The following is a 20,739-nucleotide window of genomic DNA, read 5'->3' on the forward strand; positions in this document are numbered from 1 at the left end:
ACCATTTATATTTATTGGGTTGCACAGAGTTGGACATGACTGAAGTGACTTAGCAGCAGCAGCATAAATACTAATATATTTGAATATATCTGTTTTGTTTTCTTATTCCAGTTTTTCCCTATACTGATTTAGAAGTAATGCACTATTTTTATTCTTTTAGAGAATATTATTGAAATTTTGCTATGCATACTTAGTAAATAAACACAAGGACCTTAGAACACTCTACTCGAATTATTCTTCACAAATAAACCTCTTATTATCATTGTTAATACGGTTTTTATTTTCCATAGACAAGTTTGCTTCCCAATTTACCTGCATTCTTTGCTCTCTATTCTTTCTAGAATCTCAGACTTTTAAGGTCATTTTCCCTTTTCTTTAAGTATGTCTTTTCAAATCTCCATTAGTAAAGTTCTGTTGGTTGTTAACTCCTTCTATTCTAACTTATCTGAAAATGTTTTTTTACCTTCATCCTTAAAAAAAATTTGAGGGGCACATACTTCAAAGTTACCTCCCCACCCCAAGTTGAAGATATTCCATTGTTCTCTGACTTGCATTTTTGCTGTTGTGAGGTACACCATCAATCTAATTACCATATTCTGTAGATGATTGCTCTTTTCTCTCAAGTGCTTTTAATATTTGTTTCTTTTAGTAATATTCTGCAGGTTCACTGAATGGTGTCGAGGTGTGGATTTCTGTTTATTCTGCTTGGTATACATTATGCCTCCTGTACTTGTGAATTGAAGTCTTTCATCAGTCCTGAGAAATCGTCAGTTACCATGAACTCAGATGTGGCCCCTTTGCTCCATTTTCTATATTCACTCTTTATGGGACACCAAAACAGTTATGGTGTTTGGTGTCCTTATCATTTAAGATTGCATGTTCTTCTCAGTTCAGTTCAGTTCAATTCAGTCGCTCAGTCGTGTCCGACTGTGACCCCACGAACTGCAGCACGCCAGGCCTCCCTGTCCATCACCAACTCCCGGAGTTCACTCAGACTCACATACATCGAGTCCGTGATGCCATCCAGCCATCTCATCCTCTGTCGTCCCCTTCTCCTCCTGACCCCAATCCCTCCCAGCATCAGAGTCTTTTCCAATGAGTCAACTCTTCGCATGAGGTGGCCAAAGTACTGGAGTTTCAGCTTTCGCATCATTCCTTCCAAAGAAATCCCAGGGCTGATCTCCTTCAGAATGGACTGGTTGGATCTCCTTGCAGTCCAAGGGACTCTCAAGAGTCTTCTCCAACACCACAGTTCAAAAGCATCAATTCTTTGGCACTCAGCCTTCTTCACAGTCCAACTCTCACATCCATACATCACCACAGGAAAAACCATAGCCTTGACTAGACGGACCTTAGTCGGCATGTTCTTCTAAAGCCTGTCATATTTTTAAATAGGCTTTATATTCTCCAGCAGATGTATGTTCACAGAGAAACTGAGAGGAAGGAATTTCTCATATAACTCCAATCCTTCCCCCACATGCATAGCCTCCTCTTTTATCAACATCCCTCACCAGAGTGGTACGTTTGTCACAATTGATGAACCTGCACTGACAGATCATTATCACCTAATGTCCACAGTATTCACTCTTAGTGTTAGACATTCCATGGGTTTGGACAAGTGTATGGTGATATGTGTCTACCATTATAGTATCATACAGAGCAGTTTTACTGCCGTAAAAATCCTCTATACTTCACCTGTTCACTTTCCCTCCCTTCTAACCCCTGGCAACTACTGATCTTTTTTTCTGTCTGACTGTCTTCATAGTTTTACCTTTTCCAGAATGTGAAATAGTCAGGCTATTAAAGTGGAAAAAAAACATTTTGGAGGTGGGAAATGGAAGATGAGAGAAGAAAAAGATCAGAGAAAAATACAACAAAACATCCTGCTCGATTATTGAATGTTATTGAAAATGAAATTTCATTATAGAAACATAAATTTCATTTATATAATTATATTTTCATTTATATAATTTCATAAATATAAATTTCATTTATATTTAAGAGCACTACACAAAAGCGTATTGTTACATGTCAAACATAGTAGATAATAATGGCTCAGACGTAGCAGGTTTTAGTGCATAAAAGCAAGACAGCCAGCACACATATTGTCATCTTTTTATTAGTTTGGTAGTTGTTTTAAACTGTTTGTATCACTGTGAGGAAAGGCATGGGTCCAAAATATTCTATCAGTAATACTTTTCCATGGTGATTTTATATTCTTTTATAACAATCACAATAAGTTTCTTAGAAAGAAGAATAAATTTTGAAGAGAGACTAAGTGTATGAAAAGTGGAAAATAACTCTTAGTAAAAAGTGTGAAAGAAATCACACAAATACAGGCAGTCCATTTCAAAACCCAGGTGGCAAGATTAAAATCAAAATATGATCGGCAAATTAGAACAATGCCACAGGAAAAAAGGAAGAGATCATTTTTAAGAAGATCATTTTGGCAAAGAGCCTTGAAATTCTACAAAACCAAACTGCATGGTCTGAATTTCATGAGCATGTATAGGGACCACACCACATACCTCATGAGGCCTCAGTGATAGTCAAGAAGGTTGTTCAGCTTTACTTGGGGATTTTCAAGAAATGTGGCTCTGTACGTGAGAAACTGCCTGTCCCGGGAGAAAGAGTTCTGCCATAGCAGGTGCAGTCCTGGGCTTTGCAGCAGCACACTCAGGGGACACCACGTTCTATTATGAATTGGTGTGAGGCATGGTGGCCGAAAGAGTGGATGCTTCTTCCTTTCCACTATTTTTTTAAATTAGTAGATTTTTTGAAAGTTGGATATGTTAGAGCCCTAAACAAGGAAAGGAACGTGAGTGTAAATTCAGCTTTACACTGTAAATCAGGACAAACTAGAATCTATAGGTGGCTGAAAGGAACTGAGAGAACCACTGGTCCCATCCCCTCAATTTACATTCTAGAAAAGGTGAGACCCAAAAGCCTGCTCCGAGCTCATAAGTATCATTGCAGAGAGACCCAGGATCAAGTTTTGCTTCTTCAGCTCTTAACAGTGTTAAATTAAGCAAGCTGCTAAGTATAATCTCTCTGAGTTAAATATCTTATCTGTGATAATAATGTTCACCTCCAAATTATATTATGTCTTCAGCCTAAAGCTAAATGATCCGGTATCCTTATCTTGTCATATAAGTTATATCTATTTTTATTTATCTATAATAAAATATAGAGGCTTCCCAGGTGGCTTAGTGGCAAAGAAAACATCTGCCAATGCAGGAGACGCGAGTTTGATCCCTTGATTGGGAAGATCCCCTAGAGAAGGAAATGGCAACCCACTCCAGTGTTCTTGCCTGCAGAATCCCATCAACAGAGGAGCCTGGTGGGTACAGTCCATAGAGTAACAAAGAGTTGGACACAACTGAGCACTGAGCACAGCACAATAAAGCATAATACAAACATACCATATATATCTAATATGTACCATATATCTAATATGTACCATGTATCTAATATGTACAATTTTTAAGATAAGCTAAGGAACAAGCGATGATATCATGTAAGCAACTCAAGGTCACTGATAGTGTCTGTGACCAGGGCAGGAACGTGAGTTGCGTCAACATTCTTTCTTCTACACACGCATGGACCGAAGGACCCTCACAGGTTCATTTTTCTAATTCACACCTGGAGAACTCAGTTGTGACATTCATTGTGGGCTTTTCTAATTTTTATGCCCTTTATTGTATGTTTGTTTTGTCAACCCATGAAAAAGATTATGATAATCAATACAGAAATAGCTGTGAGTCCGGCAGTAGAATATTTGCTTAGGAGAGAGTCAACCTACTCTGGTCTTTCCTGATAAATCTTCAAACGTCAGTCTTTCACAATTCATGACTCCTATAGCCAGGGCTATTTTTAAAATGTCTAATGTGTTGTCATTTAGTTCCCCCCAAGCAGCTTAATTCAACTGAATTCATAAAAGAGATAATTGGCTGAATTAGCTATGCATGAAAAGCCAAGCTTGACGACTGACTGCAGCTTCATTCTCCTTCTGGCCATTAAAGTAAGTTAATGATCTGGAGCTGTGTAGGGGTTTCCAGAAATAATACTATAATGACAACATGCTGTAGTTAGCAACTGAGAAAAAGAGCTGTTTATTATTTTTCAGGCAGTCACCCTAACCCATGCCATAGTATTTTTAAGACGCAATCTGCTATGAAGAAAAGCAACACATTACACCTCAAGTGAACACAAAACATCTCTTTTGTAAAAACAAACTCATGAATGATTTCACACAGATTTTCAAAACTAAGGAAACTCAATGCCCCTAGGTCTCCAACTTATACACTAAACCTGGAGCCTTTGCAGTAAGTCTTTATGGAGGCCTTACTCTATATATAGCATCTATACGTGATTCTAGAGTAAACAGAAAAATCAAATAAGATACCTAGAATATTTCTTTGAGTACATAATGAAACTTATAACTAAAGCAAAAGTCCCACCTGTTAAATGACCTCACTTTGCAAATTGATTTTGTGTCTTAGCATTGCTGGCTTCAAATCACATTGGGAAAACTACTTAAGTAAATTCCTAGTTAATCATTAAGAAAAACAAATAAGATCTTTGAATTTTGTTTGTTAATTTTTTAAAATATCATAATCAAGCTTAAAAGGCAGATAACAAACTACTAAAAATATTTTTATAGGGACAAATGACAAATGGTTAATATCTTTAAGAAAAGACAAAATGCTTCATCCAAAAAAAAAAAAAAAAAGAACAAAACTGTGGGATTAAATAGGCAAGTTTTAAAATGATCATTGGTTAATAAATATGAAAACATTCAACCAGGATAACAAAAGGACTGGGCACAAAAAGACGAATACTGTATGATTTCAGTTATATGAGTGACACGGAATAGTCAGATTCCCAGAGACAGCAAGTAGAACATGGTTCCCAGAGGCTGGGGAAAGAAGAATGGGGAATTAGCTGGGGAGGATGACAAAACTCTGGCAGTGGATAGTAGTGAGAGCTAGAAAAATGATGTGAATGTACTCAGTGCCTTTGAACTGTACACTTAAAAGTGGTTAAAATAAATTTTATGTTACATATATTTTACTATAATAAATTAATCCAGTTTAATAGTCAAACAAATGTAGACTTAATGAGATAATATATTTTTGCTTATTAAATTAGTAATGGAAATTATAATGTTATGACGCTTAACATTGTAGAGAAATGGGTACATTCAAACACTGGTGAAAATGTAAAATAAGTACAGACTTTCTGGATGACAATTTAGAAATATATATCAAATGTCCTAATGTCCTTCTACCTCTTAATTCAAAGTAAGTGAATTTTCCTGAAGGAAATTATCATTCTTGGTTTTTAAAAATTTTTATTCAAGAATATCCATTAAAGGAAAAATGGTGAAAAATTTGAAGTTCAATATTGATTAACGATGTGTTGTATATCCATAAGAAGAAATACGAAGCAACTTTAAAAAGCTATATTCTTCAGGTATATGAAGTGAAAGAAAATATTACAAACAATATACACTATGATTCCAGTGTTGTACAATAAAGGATCTGTCCTTAGAAAAACAGACTGGGAAGAGAGACATAAAATGTAAACCATCTCCAGTTGTCTCTGGTAGTGCAATTATGAGAAGGGTTTTATTTTCTTCTTTATACTTTTTCATATTTTCCAAATTTTTAAACAACCAGATATTTTATAGTCACAAAAGTTAAATAAGCAAAAGATTAAATATTATTAATTCTTATAAAATAACATTCTCCATCCTCAACTTTCAATAAGTTATTTGCTACAAGCTCAAAAAAAAAAATCCTGTTCAATTGAGAATAATATCAGAATAGACAAAGAATCAAAAGCATACCATTAAAATTGTCTAATTCAATGGGAAATTAGGCCATTGTCTTCTGTGGATTCAAAAAGATCCCAATTTTTACTTTTCTCTGGCCTGATGTTTGTGTTGTCAAAGGCCACTTGAAAGAATCAGAGCCATCCTTGGTGAAGCACAGATGGAAGTTGGGGGTGGCAGAGGCACTGATTAGGTGTCCTGGGGTCACTTCTCTGCCGTTTTGGGCTGTGAGGCCTTGGGCTGATTAACTATCTCAGCTATTAAATGAAATAACCTTTCAAAGGAGATTCTACTGTGAATATTATAAGTATCTCAGGAAAGCATGCCAACTGGTTTACTAAATCAAGATTGAGAATTCAGTGTGTCCAGCACACCAGTGAACTGTGGCAGACTGTATTTGCTTCTACTTTCTACCCAAGAGCTTTCTCTTCCAAGCCTTCTCTTTATATTCTGTTTTTTGTTGGTTTGTTTGTTTCTATCATTTACTGGTTTTTAAAAATTGAGATATGAAAGTGAGAGTCACTGAGTCGTGTCCAACTCTTTGCAACCGCATGGACTATACAGTCCATGGAATTCTCCAGGCCAGAATACTGGAGTGGATAGCCTTTCCCTTCTTCAGGGGATCTTCCTAACCCAGGGATCAAACCCAGGTCTCCCACATTGCAGGCTGATTCTTTACCAGCTGAGCCACAAGGGAAGTCCCAAATGGAGATATAATTGACATATAACATTATATCAGTTTCAGGAGTATAACATAATGATTCAATATAAGTATATATTGCAAAATGATCATTGTGATAAATCTAGAATAAGTCTAATTAACATCAATCACCACAAATATTATAAGAAGAGGTGGCAAGAATACACAGAAGAACTATACAAAAATGGTCTTCACGACCCAGATAACCATGATAGTGTAATCACTCACCTAGAGCCAGACATCCTGGAATGTGAAGTCAAATGGTCCTTAGGAAGCATCACAATGAACAAAGCTAGTGGAGGTGATGGAATTCCAGTGGAGCTATTTCAAATCCTAAGATATGATGCTATGAAAGTGCTGCACTCAGTAGGCCAGCAAATCTGGAAAACTCAGCAGTGGCCACAGGACTGGAAAAGATCAGTTTTCATTCTAATCCCAAAGAAAGGCAATGCCAAAGAACGCTCAAACTACCTCACAATTGCACTCATCTCACATGCTAGTAAAGTAATGCTCAAAATTCTCCAAGCCAGGCTTCAACAGTACATGAACCGTGAACTTCCAGATGTTCAAGCTGGATTCAGAAAAGGCAGAGGAACCAGATATTAAATTGCCAACATCCGTTGGATCATCAAAAAAGCAAGAGAGTTCCAGGAAAACGTCTACTTCTGCTTTATTGACTATTCCAAAGCCTTTGACTATGTGGATCACAACAAACTGGAAAATTCTTCAAGAGGTGGGAATATCAGACCATCTGACCTGCCTCCTGAGAAATCTGTATGCAGATCAAGAAGCAACAGTTAGAACTAGACATGGAACAACAGACTGCTTCCAAATTGGGAAAGGAATATGCCAAGGCTGAATATGGTCACCCTGCTTATTTAACTTATATGCAGAGTACATCATGCGAAATGCCAGGCTGGATGAAGCACAAGCTGGAATCAAAATTGTCAGGAGAAATATCAATAACCTCAGATATGCAGATGACACCACACTTATGGCAAAAAGCAAAGAAGAACTAAAGAGCCTCTTGATGAAAGTGAAAGAGGAGAGTGAAAAAGTTGGCTTAAAACTCAACATTCAGAAAACTAAGATCATGGCATCCGGTCCCATCACTCCATGACAAGTAGATGGGGAAACAATAGAAACAGTTACAGACTTTCTTTTTTGGGCTCCACAATCACTGCAGATGGTGACTGCAGCCATGAAATTAAAAGATGCTTGCTCCTTGGAAGAAAAGCTATGACAAACCTAGACAAAATATTAAAAAGCAGAGACATTACTTTACCAACAAAGGTCCATCTAGTCAAACCTATGGTTTTACCAGTAGTCATGTATGGATGTGAGATGGGAGTATAAAGAAAGCTGAGCGCCAAAGAATTGATGCTTTTGAACTGTGGTGTTGGAGAAGACTCTTGAGAGTCCTTTGGACTGCAAGGAGATCCAACCAGTCCATCCTAAAGGAGATCAGTCCTAGATGTTCACTGGAAAGACTGATGCTGAAGTTGAAGCTCCAGTACTTTGGCCACCTCATGCGAAGAACTGACTCATTTGAAAAGACCCTGATTCTGGGAAAGATTGAAAATGGGAGGAGAAGGGGATAACAGAGGATGAGATGGTTGGATGCTATCACTGACTCGATGGACGTGAGTTTGAGTAAGCTTGTGGAGTTGGTGATGGACAGGGAAGCCTGGCGTGCTGCAATCCATGAGATCTCAAAGAATCAGACAGGACTGAGGGACTGAACTGAAGTGAACTGAACCACAAATTGTTGCAAATTGTTTTTTCTCATGGTGAGAGCTTCTAAGATCTGCTCTTAACAGCTTTCAGATATGCATGTGTGCTAAGTCACTTCAGTCATGTCTGACTCTGTGGATCCTAGGGACTGTAGCCACCAGACTCCTCTGTCCATGGGATTCTCCAGGCTCTATTCTAATGATTAATTTTATGTATCATTGATATTACCCAAGGGCATCCTTCTTTCATCTTTTCCACTAAAAAAGAGAATAGAACTCAGGTGTCTACAGACACTCAGGCAGGTAATGCTGGTGAGGAAAGCAAGTCACAGTGGTATGGCAAGAAGTGACGAACCCAGGGCCCCTCCAGGCGAGAATACTGGAGTGGGTTGCCATTTCCTCTTCCAGGGCATCTTTCTGACCCAGGGATCGGGCCCAAGCTTCTTACCTCTCCTGCATTAGCAGGTGGGTTGTTTACCACTAGTGCCACCTGGGAAGCCCTTCAAATATGCAGTAAAATGTTATTAACTATAATCACCATTCTGTACATAACATCCCATAACCTATTTATTCCTGTTCAATTTTGTTTCATCAGCACACTGCCTTTTCTAGGGTTTAATAAATATTTGTTGAATAATAAAAGTTCTGTGCTAGGCTGGATCATATTTGAGGCTTAAGTGATTATCCAGAAAATAGATTTTTACCACCTTTATGCAGGAACAGGGGACTTCCTCCTCTGAACTAAAACTGACTGATAGATTGTTAACCTTCCCCATATTTTATTTTTATTTTTTATTTTTTAAATCTGGATGCTATTTTATTTCCACTAGAAAAATATTATCTATATAAAATTTGGTCCAGTTTCTTCTCCTTTATCTCTGCCATTCAAATTTAAATGCTTTAGTTTTATTCAAGCAAAAATCACATATCTGACATAATAAAATACTTCCCATCATTAAATTAATAGGGTTTAGTTGAATTAGGTGTGCTTTTTCTTACTTTTCAGGCATAGTAGCTCATCTTTCCTACATGTTATTTCCTTCTACTTTTATTCTTCTGAGTTAACTCAGTAAGGCATGTCTGTTTTCCCACATCCAGCAATACAAGTGTTACAGAAGTATAATTTGTAATATTAGTAACTAGATTCATCATTAATCTTCAATTCATATTGTTTCCCTTATTATATGGTATTTCCATAATATTTTCAGATATTTCAACCTTATACTTTCCAACAAGGATTAAGCCATTAGTTTAAAAATACTATTAAGTTTCCAGACTAAATAACACTTGGCCCACTTAGAGTGATGCTGTCGTGAGAGGTCCTTGCACAGCTATTGCTTCGATCTCAACACGGCCTCCTTTGGGCAAAGCAGCAACCTGGTAAGCAGCTCTCGCCGGAAAACTACTCTGGAAATATTGTTTGTAGACATCATTGACAGCACTGAAGTCATTTATGTCAGCCAGCAAAACCGTTGCTTTTACCACATTCGTGAAGTCACAGCCTGCTGCTTTCAGAATTTCACCTATGTTTGTAAGAGCCTGTTTAGCCTCTTCTGTCACCCATCCTGGCACAAGCTGTCCACTTGCAGGGTCCATGCCTAGCTGTCCTGAAATGTAAATGGTCCTGTCAACTAACACAGCCTGACTGTAGGGACCAATGGCCGCGGGGGCTTTTGCGGTGCTGATTATCCTTCTCACCAAAGACGACATGGCTAACCCTTTTCCTTTGCTGCCCTTCGGAAACAACTACGCAGCACACGGTTCTCGCTCGCGCTTCGCCTCCCTTCCCCATATTTTAAACTTCATGTGTTCAAAAGATGTAGTCAAAAAATGCCCTGACTGAATAAGAGCTATCGTGTGCATGCGTGCATGCTAAGTCACTTCAGTCATGTCCGACTCTACAACATTATGAACTGTAGCCCGCCAGCCTCCGCTATTGTAGGTAGAATTACAAGCAGGCTAAGATTTCCCCTCCTAAACCTTCCTTTTTCTCTTCTTTCACCATCCTATACCCGCTGGCATCTGGGTTTCAAATATTTTGGAAAAGGCTGAATACCAGGGTAAACAGTGGGAAAAGAATCCAGATTTGGGCTATGGAAGCGTCATCATAAATGAATGTTTTAAGGACAACCATTAAATTTCAAATTTAATTATTTCTCTGAATTATATACTGTTTACAAACTATTTCACTACTTTCTACTATTTATCACATTTCCTTTGAACAGTAAAAATAAAAAACTATTTCCCACACACATTTCACAATGGTCCATTGAACACAAATTATATTACAACATTCTCCATGTGCAAAAGTCTTTTAGTTCCTATGGGAGAGAAATAAATTTTTAAAGAGATTGCTTGGCTTGTATCACTAGAGCAGAGGTTTAAGCTAGCTGCCCCAGGGCTAAATGAAGCCCAAAGTTGAAACAGGGATGGGTTTCAATGTTGGTTGGTTTTTTTTTTTTTCATTAGTTGCCAGCATCTAAAAATTGGGACATGTGGTATAAAAATTTAGAAATCTAGGGGCTCTTGAAAAAAAAATCTTTAAACCCAGGACAATGGGTTGCTGTGTTGACACAAGCCAACAACCAAGTGAGCCTGAGTGGCACTGCCCTCTTGGAGGGGCCCTGGGTTCCTCAACTTCTTGCCATCCCATTATGACGTGCTTTCCTCACCCGCATTATCTGCATGACTGCCTGTAGATACTGAGTTGTATTCTTTTCTTTAATGGAAAAAAAAAAATGCAAGAAGGATGTCCTGGGGCAATATCAGTGATACATAATATTAATCATCAGGAAAGAGGCTTAAGAATCCCATGGACAGAGGAACCTGGTGGGTCGCAAAACGGACACAACACGGAAATCAAAGGGTAGCCCAATTAGTCACCCAGCCTTCTGTTTGGCAGTTTAGAAGTTCGCCGTGTGATTTGTTTGCCTTGGTAATACAGCCCTTGAACGTGAAAACATCCACGTAGATGACAAGGCCTGGCTATCCTTGTGAATAACTTCCCTGTAATTGATGCTCCAACTGAGAGGAGTGTGGCAGGAAGTGAAGGGCAGCATCACAGGTCCTTATGTCAAATATTTTCTTTGTTGTTGGTTTTAACCTACCGTTGAGAACAGCAGCAGCAACAGTAGCAACAAAACCTAGGGTAATCTGTGATGTTTTTTAAAATATTTATGCATTTGGCTACATCTTTCTTAGTTGTGGCATGCAGGATCTTTAGTTGTGACATGTAGGATCTATCTCCCTGACCAGGAGCCTCTGCATTGGGAGCGCAGAGTGTTAGCCATTGGACCACCAGTGAAGTCCCTGTGATGGCTTGTTATTCTCATTTATCAAAGGAGTACCAGAGGACCATGTATACTGTGGGCAGGGAAATGAGCTGCCTTATTCTGTGCCTCTTGGAGTCCAGTGTTTCAATATCCAAATCTCATGCCATGCATTGGCTGACAAACCCAGGCTAATGGCGTCTTCCAGTGATAGACAAATGAAACCGTGGTTGATGAGTTGATGGTTAAATGGAAAGGCAGGATGCTGCTCTTTCCTGGGGACCTTCTTTCATCTGGAAAGGACCACTGTGTGTTTAGCTCCTAATGACGTCCCCACTTCTTCCTTGTCCCAGTTTGTACCAGTTCCTCAGATACACAAAGGTTGAAATCAAAATCTTGTTTTGTTTTCATCTTCTCCTGCTGTTGCTAAGTCGCTTCAGTCGTGTCCAACTCTGTGCGACCCCACAGACTGCAGCCCACCAGGCTTCCCCGTCCCTGGGATTCTCCAGGCAAGAACACTGGAGTGGGTTGCCATTTCCTTCTCCAATGGATGAAAGTAAGTGAAAAGTGAAAGTGAAGTCGCTCAGTCATGTCCGACTCGTAGCAACCCCATGGACTGCAGCCCACCAGGCTCCTCCGTCCATGGGATTTTCCAGGCAAGAGTACTGGAGTGGAGTGCCATTGCCTTCTCCTCATCTTCTCCTAGATGGTTATTTAAATACTAATTGCATGGCTTAGTTTGACGTGCCCATTTAGTAATATATAATAATAATGTCTAGCCTTATCAAGTACTTAGTATGTGCTAAGCTATAATGTGCATGAGCTTATGAATCTTCATGAAAAACCTCATGAGATATGCACTGTTTCAAACCTCTTTTTTCAAAGATGAAGCTAAAGTTTAGGGGGCTAAATAATATATTCATCACACAGTTGGTAAGTGACCTATTTCAAAAGTCCTGTTTCAACCACGTTCTACAAGTATAGCAGTTTTCTAAATGTAGCATATCCATTTCTAATGGGAGTAAGAAGAAGAAGTGAAGTCGCTCAGTCGTGTCCGAGTCTTTGCGACCCTATGGACTGTAGCCTACCAGGCTCCTCCGTACATGGGATTTTCCCGGCAAGGGAGTGGGTTGCCATTTCCTTCTCTAGGAAATGGGAGTAAGAATTTAAAAAATAAAATTTGGGATTTGGCCCAGGTCACAGGCTATGTTGTGGAGAAGGAAATGGCAACCCAATCCAGTACTCTTGCCTAGAAAATTCCATGGATGGAGGAGCCTGGTGGGCTACAGTCCATGGGGTCACGAAGAGTCGGACAGGACTGAGCGACTTCACGACAGGCTATGTTAGGAAACAAAGAATGGAAGAAGACGATGAGATTCAGGGGAGGCTATATGAAAATGCATCACCAAGGCAAATGTGTCTGGAGTTACTGTTATTTTTAGATGGTGAGCAATCCACGTCACACAAATCTCCAAAGAGATGGAATGAAACAAGAGAAGACAACATAAATAATCAAGGAGAAAGAGGCTTCCCTGGTGGCTCAGTGGTAAAGAATCTGCCTGCCAATGCAGGGAACAGGGGTTTGATCCCTGATCTGGGAAGATCCCACATGCCGCAGAGCAACCAAGCCCATGTACCACAACTACTGAAGCCCATGCGCTCTAAAGCCCATGCTCTGCAACAAGAGAAGCCACCGCAATGAGAAGCCCGAACACCACAGCTAAGAGTAGCCCTCGCTCGTTGCAACTAGAAAAAAGCCTGCACAGCAACAAAGACACAGCATAGCCAAAAATGAATAAATAAATGGGCCACATCAAAAGATATTTTTAAAAAATCAAGGAAAAAGGAATGAGACTTAAGAAGAGACAAAAACATTAACATTAGCCGGTTTTATTCTGGAGAGATGAATAACTTAGTGGCAGATGGTACATCAGGCTTGCACAGACTCTTAGAAACCTAATTCAAGAAAAATACAACTTCAACCAACTAATAATAAGCATGAAGAACCTATTCTGAGAATTGATATGTTTTAGAGGAGAGATTTAGAGTATCTATGTTTTTAAGCTTTGGATTGTTTCTAAACAAGAGAATTTAGTGTAAAAGGGAAGTTTAGGGAAATATTCCTCTTTTTCACGTTTTAAAGAAGTATGCACTGCGCACTGAGCAAAGATTTCAAAATGCAAATCTGATCATGGGATGCCTTCTTTCTTTATAGTGGTTTACATTGTTTTTTGCTGTTAAGGATTTTTAAAAATTGTCAACACAGTAGTGTAAGGAATTGAAAGTTCTTGCCTTTATTTTTCCAGTTTCCCCTGAATTGAATTCCCCCTTGCTGGCAGCTGTTTTGAGTGTTCTTCCAGCTCCTGGACTTCAGAGGGACATTCCCTTTTCTTGTTTCTTGGGCCAGGCAGGGTCCCCCTTTTCAGGCCCTTACAGGACCTCTTTCTCAGAAGCCCTTTGCTTTATTAGCAGACTAAACTCTAAGCAGGCAGAGGCGGGCCTGCCCTTGCTTATCTTGGGGTCCCCAGCAGCTCTAAGTAGGTAAAAGCCCTGGAAATAACCGTTAAATAGAGGAGCCCCATGCAGTCCCAGGATGCCACTCCTCAGCACCCAATTCCCCTTTGGGTAAATTAGGAAATCAGTGGTGAAATGAGTGTTTTTATTTTGTTTTTGAAGAAATGAGGTGAAAAAGTCATGTATGTCAACTAAGATCCAGCTATGAAATCAATACAGTTTAAACTAATCAAGAGATTAAATTCTCCCATTTGTATTTAACCGTATTTGAAAACAGACTCTGCTCCAAGCTTTCCTATCTCCTCCCCTGCTTTATATATCCCCATCTAAGACATTATATATATTTCACTGACTTATTTTGTTTATTGTGCATCTTCCCCACTAGAAAGTATACTCCAGAAGGGAAGGGATGTGTATCTTTTTTCTCACTGCTGAATCTCCAGAGCCTAGAACAGTGTTTGGATCATGGTAAATAAATGCTCTGGATGTATTTGTTTAATGAATAGGTTTAAGTTGATGTTTTCTTTACCCAGAGGAAATAGGCAGAAAGCATTGACTAGCCTCAAAGGAAATTTTCATGCAATCTCGATCAGAGTTTTTTTTCTTTTCAATTTTACAGAGATTATAGTCAATCGTAATCTTTTTAAATAAAGCTTCCTTTTATATCAGGGGTCTTCAAATTGCAGTGCACCAGAATCACCCAAGGGCTTGTAAAAAAAAAAAAAAAAGCAGATTCTCAACATCAGAGATTCTTATTCTGCAGTCTAGAGTCTGCTCTACCAGTTTCAGGAGCTGCACTGGATTGTGGCCCAAGAGCTTTGGTTAGGAACCCTTTGGCTCTGGCTGCACACAGACTAGACATGTGGAGTAAAAGCCGTCCCTCTCTACTACAGCGTCAGTTACATTCCTCTGTACCCCTGTGCACCTTAGCAGTGAATGATGAATGTCCAAGGGACAGGCTGTCTTCTTCCCATTTTACTTGTAATGAAACACTGATTCACCCCTCCCTCCCCACCTCGCCTTGGTTCCCAGGAATTTATGCGGTTCCAGTCATGATGAAAGGCAGGATAACAAGTGGAAAAAAAAAAAAAAAGTGTGCAAACGTACCAAGAAAAAGATGAGGGAAAGTGTTCCCAGCGTGGAGCCCAGACCTCCCCAGCAAGTAAATGCCCCCAGGCTCCAGCCTTTGCCTTTGCCCCCAAGACCACTAAAGGGAGACTTGTAGGCGCTTCCTCCTGCGGATTTGCCGGCCCGGGGAAAAGCATTCCAGCCCCGGGCGGAGGAGGGACGGGGCGGGGCTTGACGGGGGGCAGCGCCAGGGGAGGCCTCGGGCAGTGGCGGGCTAGCTGGGCGGTGCGGGATGAGGGGAGGGGCGGGGCCTGGTAGTGAGGGGGCGGGGCCGGGAGAGCAGGGCGGGGCCTGAGGCCGGCAGGAGACGCTGCTGCAAACCCCGGTGGCGGGGAGGAGGAGACGCGCCGGGTCTAGTTCCTCCCTTCTGGGGTGGGCGCTGCTGGAGGGCGCGGTCTGCCGGCTAGGCGGGAGGCAGACCGCTCCTGCGGCTAGTACGAGGGCTCAGGGCTCCGGTCCCGGCCATGGCCGAACTTCCCTGCGGCAGGAGCCAGCAGCGCTCCCGGGCTTCTGGCTCAACTCTCTGAGCGCTCCCCCTTTTCGACCTCGGGCAAACCCCGCGTTCTTTCTGGGGTGGCGAGCAAGGATGCTCTGAGGATCTCTCGGAGGGGCGCGCGCGTCTCGGGTGCCGCCGTGGGTCCAGGCGCCGGAGCCGAGCTGCGTGGGGCTGCCTCGATTTCCCCACCGCGCGCCCGCCGTCTCCTGCCGCACTTGATGTGCAGAGAGAAGCCGGACACCATGATCCTAACACGTAAGCTAGACTTGTGCCTTGCCGTCCGGCCGGCCGCGAGAGCCAGCTGCGGAGGGAACCCGCCGCGGAAGAAATGTCACCCTGCCTTGTCAAGTCGGTGCCTGACGTTCTGTGCTTTGGCAGCGCTTTCCGAGGAGGCTCGGAACCGAGTCGCCCGTGTTTCTTGGAGTGCAGGAGGTGGAGTGTGGGGAAAACGAGGGTCGTCGTCCGGGGAGGGAGGTCTTAATCTCGGATAATGCCGCGGGCTGACGTGCCCCGTGGGCTCTGGGAAGGGCTGCGGGCTGGTGGGGGTAGGGGTGGGGGGCGACAGTAAATGATAAAGTGAAACCCACAATAAATTCCCGCGCAGGCTGGGGGTGCAGGCCGGGCTGGGCGGCACAGGGCCGGGCCGGGGTCGCAGGACGCGTAGTCCCTCTGCCCAGCGTCGCTGGCGGTCTTTCTATTCTTATTCTAAATCCGAGGCGGTGGCCTCTGGCTCCGAGGGGGCGCGGAGCGACCTTCTTTCTACTCTCTTCCTTTTGAGGACCTTTGCAGGGCTCGGCGCTTGCTGTCCTTCACGCTACAAGTCCAAAATCAGCGTTGACTCCCTTGAGAATCTTATTATTTAGGGATCTTTAGACTGCGGTGACCCTTGGAAAAAAATATTCAACTGCTTAAAAGTGAGCTTACCAAAAAACTTTTAATTTCCAACCGTTTTTGTTCAAATATTTTAAACACTGGAAAGTAACTCAGGCTTAGCCAGGAAAGTCTTGCTTTGGTGGCTGCCTGCCCCTGGAGAGTACTGCAGCTGTTTTAGCCAGCCCCAAGGCTTGCATGTGGGGCGCTTGCTGGAAGACTGCCTTCACGTGCTGGGGCGTTGGACTGGGTTTCCTAAAATGCCCCACGAAGATGCCCACGCCCTTGGCTCCGGAGGAGGCGCCCGCGCGCCGCGAATCCCCGGGGCCGCCAAAAGGAAGGAAGCACAACGGGCGATCTGGCCTTTTCCGTATAGCGAGGCGACGGCCTTTTGGACCCCTGCCCCACCGTGTCCTTGTCTCCACCTCCAGCCTGGCGGACCGAGCCTTTGATCCTTAGGCAGGAGTTACACCTCTGGCCGCGGCAAGCCGACGCCGCCACGTGTAACTTAAGAGTCTCCGCGTGCCTTTCCGGCGCGCGGACCCTGAGTGAGGCCGGCAGGGTGGGAATAGTGGTCTGCAGCCTTCTAGCTGAGTGAATCTGGGAATTGACACCTCGCCGTACCTCCTTCAGCTGCCCCATGGGCGTCATAACTGTGTTTACCGCGCTGGGAGGTGCTGAGGATCAAACGACAAGGGCTGAGCACAGTCTCTGTGATGTTCAGTACCCAGTGTGTGCTAATTAGAGAAGGAGGGAACCCCTGCATGTAGAGTGGAGAAGAAGATATTGCCCAAGCTTGCTTTGCCCCAGTCATTTTACACTCAACTTGGCTAGCAAATGGGTACATTCTTAGGATTCAGAAGCTGCCTTAGTGATTGCCGGTGAGGCGGAGGAATGCGGTCCAGGCACAGCCATCCGTTACCGAAAGATTCACGAGGGCGGGGCATATGACGCATTTGGATGGGAAAAAAAAATCATAGCTCTGAAGAAGGCAGAATACCGAGTCTCAGATTACCTTTTTGTTTTTTTCAAAACTCTATTTGCTGAAGAACTGAAGGAAAATAATAGCCCAGCAGAACTCTGGATGTAAATCTATCAGCAGCTCCAAGAGGTTGACTAATTCAGCATCCATGTGGCCTGCAGGCTGGTCCTCCGCAGAGATTATTTGCGGAGCATAAGTGAGAAATTAATGGAGGGACCTAGTGCCATCTTGGCTTGCAGACTGCAGCAGATGGTCGGAGGGGTGCCCTGTAAGTCAACAGTCCCCCTAATAGAACTCAAGTCCTGGGAAATGAGTGTCAAATAGTTAGCAGATGTGCATTCAGACGTTATTTCGAGACGTTTTCTGAGAAAATGTTGGCGATTGTGTGTGTTAACTTTTATTGTGGCATGCCAGATTTACAGCGTGGCCCAAACCTGAGTGCATATTTTTTTCATTAGCACTACTGTTCAGCGTTTAAAATGAAGCACAGCGGACTGACTTTCCCAGCTGGTTTTAAAACTTTGCTTTTGACAAAAACAGATTTTATTTTAATTCATGCCGAGTGACACCTTACACCAAACTGGCTGGAAGCCCAAGACAGAGAGCTGACTTGGTTTCCCTCCTCCACAGAATCGGACTAAGTAGCTTCCAACTTCATCTTTCCCTCCAGTGAATGAGAAGTGTCATATCAATGACTTACCTGTGTCTTAACTTCCAAATTGTGGACGTTAGGAGAAACACAACCTCTAACTCCTTAAAGACCGAAAAGCTTAAACAGTTTATTATGGCTAATTGAAGGCAGTATTCCAAGTTTTAATACACTGGACTAATCAAAGGATTTTCCTATAGTTCTGGAGCAAAGGTGAGAGACCGGATGCCCCTTTAAAGCCTTTTTATCTTTGTTTATTTTATTATTGTTCTGTCTTGTAGTTCAAAAACCAAAGATGGAGCGAAGTTTCCGGGCGTTTTTACATTAAAAGGGAATGCTTGGTTGCTTCTGGAAAATATAGCAGATTAATGGAAAAGCATGTTATGATTAAACAGTTTATCACTGTGAAGTGAAAAATGTAGATAGTAGTTAAACTCTTCCTTGTAAAACTAGTGTGGGGCTTTAAGAGGGTATGGGAGGCCCCGGTGAGATGCTTTCTAATCAGAGGCTTGGTGGGATTCCAAGAGGTGGTTTCAAATACAAAAATAAGTACTTGGGTTTCCCTTGGTGTCCCCATGGAGATTTTAAGCCATGATGCAACGTTCAAATGAAAGTGGTATTTTTATGGCTTCGATGGGTAAATATGCAATTTGAAAATATTCAGGGGAGGGTGGTTTGGTTCAGATGAATGGGGCATCCAAAGTACAGTGGGTGAAGTGAATTGTACTCTTTTGAAGAGAGCCTTGTGCTGGACAGGATGGTCCAGTATTGTAAACACGATTTTCTCATGCTTAGCTCCCCTTCCTAGCAACAGGAAGACGGAAATGAGGCCATGCAAAAAAAAAAAAAAAAGACTCTGAAGGTTCTAGACAATACTTGACCCACCCTAGCATTCACTGTGTACAACCAGAGGACTTGCAAAAGTAAAAATAACTTCAGATGTTTCCCCTTCCTCCCTGGACATTGCCAAATTGCTAAAGACCAAATTCTCTGTGCTTTAGAACATTACAGCACAAGCAAGCTCATGGTACAGCTGGCAGAAAGTCTCATCATTGCCAAGCCTATTCTTGAAATTATAAAGCAGGCCTGGGGAGAAGAGTGGTTTTCATTTGTAAAGTTGAGTTAGTCTAATGCTTACAATGATATGAGTTGGAATCCGGTGGAGGAGAGAGAATTTAATTTCTAAATGGAGTCATTTCTCTGAATGTTCATTTTAGCAAGATTACCTCTAATATACTTTGGCGTTGTGGGGCTACAGTACAAGGAGTAATCTACATGGCATGCAGGACATCAAAAATTGACCTTGCTGTGGTGGCGCAGGGCGAGGGGTGGGCGGTGGAAACTGGTGCTCAGCCATAAGGTATAAAGGTCCAACACTGTGTCCTAAAAGCACAGTGCCAAGTGCCTCTTTTCCATGGCTGTGAAATTAGGAGGAGAATGCTTTTCTGGAGTGGATTTTCAGAGTTGTCTGTGTTTCTGATTGTGTGGCCATTGTGTAGAGAGAAATTCCAGAACTTGAGGATAATTCCTAGTCTTTTTAAGGAGGACAGTGCTGTAGAGTTAAAATACGTTTTTATAGGAATAGATGGTGGAGGGAGTATGATCAGTGGTGTTTTCTTTCCACCTCAAATGAGTCAGAAATCTAATTAATGAGAAAGGGCTAAGATTCCCAGCTGAGAAAGCCTCTTCCTGACTGTTTGCGTTTTTCCTTGTGGGAGCCTGTGTTATTGTTAAGGATTATCATCATCAATGATAAGTAAGTATAGTTCTGCTGGAACTTCTTTAATTGGGTCTCAACATTTTTTTTTCACTAGCTATTTCCTCCTTGCCATCGTAATTAACAGTGGGTAGGAATAAAGTATTGTGTTTTTAGCCTATACATATATATATGTATATGTCTGTATATATAAACATTTTATAGTTTCTAATAAGCAACAGTCAGCCTTCTCAAGTGTGGATGCTTCTTTTTAGTTTTTATAAAAAATACATAGACTTTTTTTTTTAATACATAGACTTTTAACAGAATAGTAGTGACATTATGTATGCGTGCTCAGTCATCGCAGTCGTGGCCGACTCTTTGCGACTCTATGGACTGTAGCCCACCAGGCTCCTCTGTCCACAGGGATTCTCCAGGCAAGAATACTGGAGTGGGTTACCATGCCCTCGTCCAGGGGATCTTCTTGACCCAGGGATTGAACCCACGTCTCCTGCATTGCAGGCCGGACTCTTAACCCACTGAGCCACATTATAGAAGTTAAAATGTATTCTTAAGTTTGCTTTCATTGTCACATGTAATCTTCATACAACCTCACAAAGTAGCTCTAATTATTTCCATTCCTAAGATGAGGAACCTGAGCCCTGGGAGAGAGTTAAATACCTTGCCTGAGATCACTTACTGAACATGACCAAGCTAGGATTTCAACCAGGTGTCTGTGACTGTAGATTCCAGTTGTGGACATGCATTTGGCAGGAGTTGATTCGGTTGAGGAAACAATATTTGGTGGCCAAACAGAGCCTTGCAGTTACTCCACAGTTTCTTTGTGCTGGTAGGTAGAGAGCTGT

General features: G+C 42.0%; 2 protein-coding genes across 4 annotated transcripts in view; one reads left to right on the plus strand and one right to left on the minus strand.

Moving 5' to 3' along the window:
* The window catches only part of DLC1 (DLC1 Rho GTPase activating protein), a 419,579-nt gene that overhangs the window by 357,325 nt on the left and 41,515 nt on the right, over positions 1 to 20,739 (plus strand). The window contains exon 1 of one of the 3 annotated variants that reach the window (XM_052661290.1): positions 15,789 to 15,931. The exons of 1 other annotated variant lie outside the window; for it this stretch is intronic. In XM_052661290.1, coding sequence (XP_052517250.1) covers positions 15,895 to 15,931 — 37 coding nt within the window. In that variant the 5' untranslated portion in view covers positions 15,789 to 15,894. Of the gene's footprint in view, positions 1 to 15,788; positions 15,932 to 16,070; positions 16,109 to 20,739 lie in introns of those variants that run through there. One more of the 3 variants, XM_052661291.1, reaches the window with a different exon arrangement.
* LOC128068196 (2-iminobutanoate/2-iminopropanoate deaminase-like) lies at positions 9,566 to 9,979 on the minus strand. The gene has a single exon (XM_052661292.1). It carries the CDS (start codon positions 9,977 to 9,979, stop codon positions 9,566 to 9,568), a length of 414 nt encoding a protein of 137 aa, XP_052517252.1.

This window comes from Budorcas taxicolor, chromosome 24 (genome assembly GCF_023091745.1).
Source record: "Budorcas taxicolor isolate Tak-1 chromosome 24, Takin1.1, whole genome shotgun sequence".
Taxonomy (NCBI): Eukaryota; Metazoa; Chordata; class Mammalia; order Artiodactyla; family Bovidae; genus Budorcas; species Budorcas taxicolor.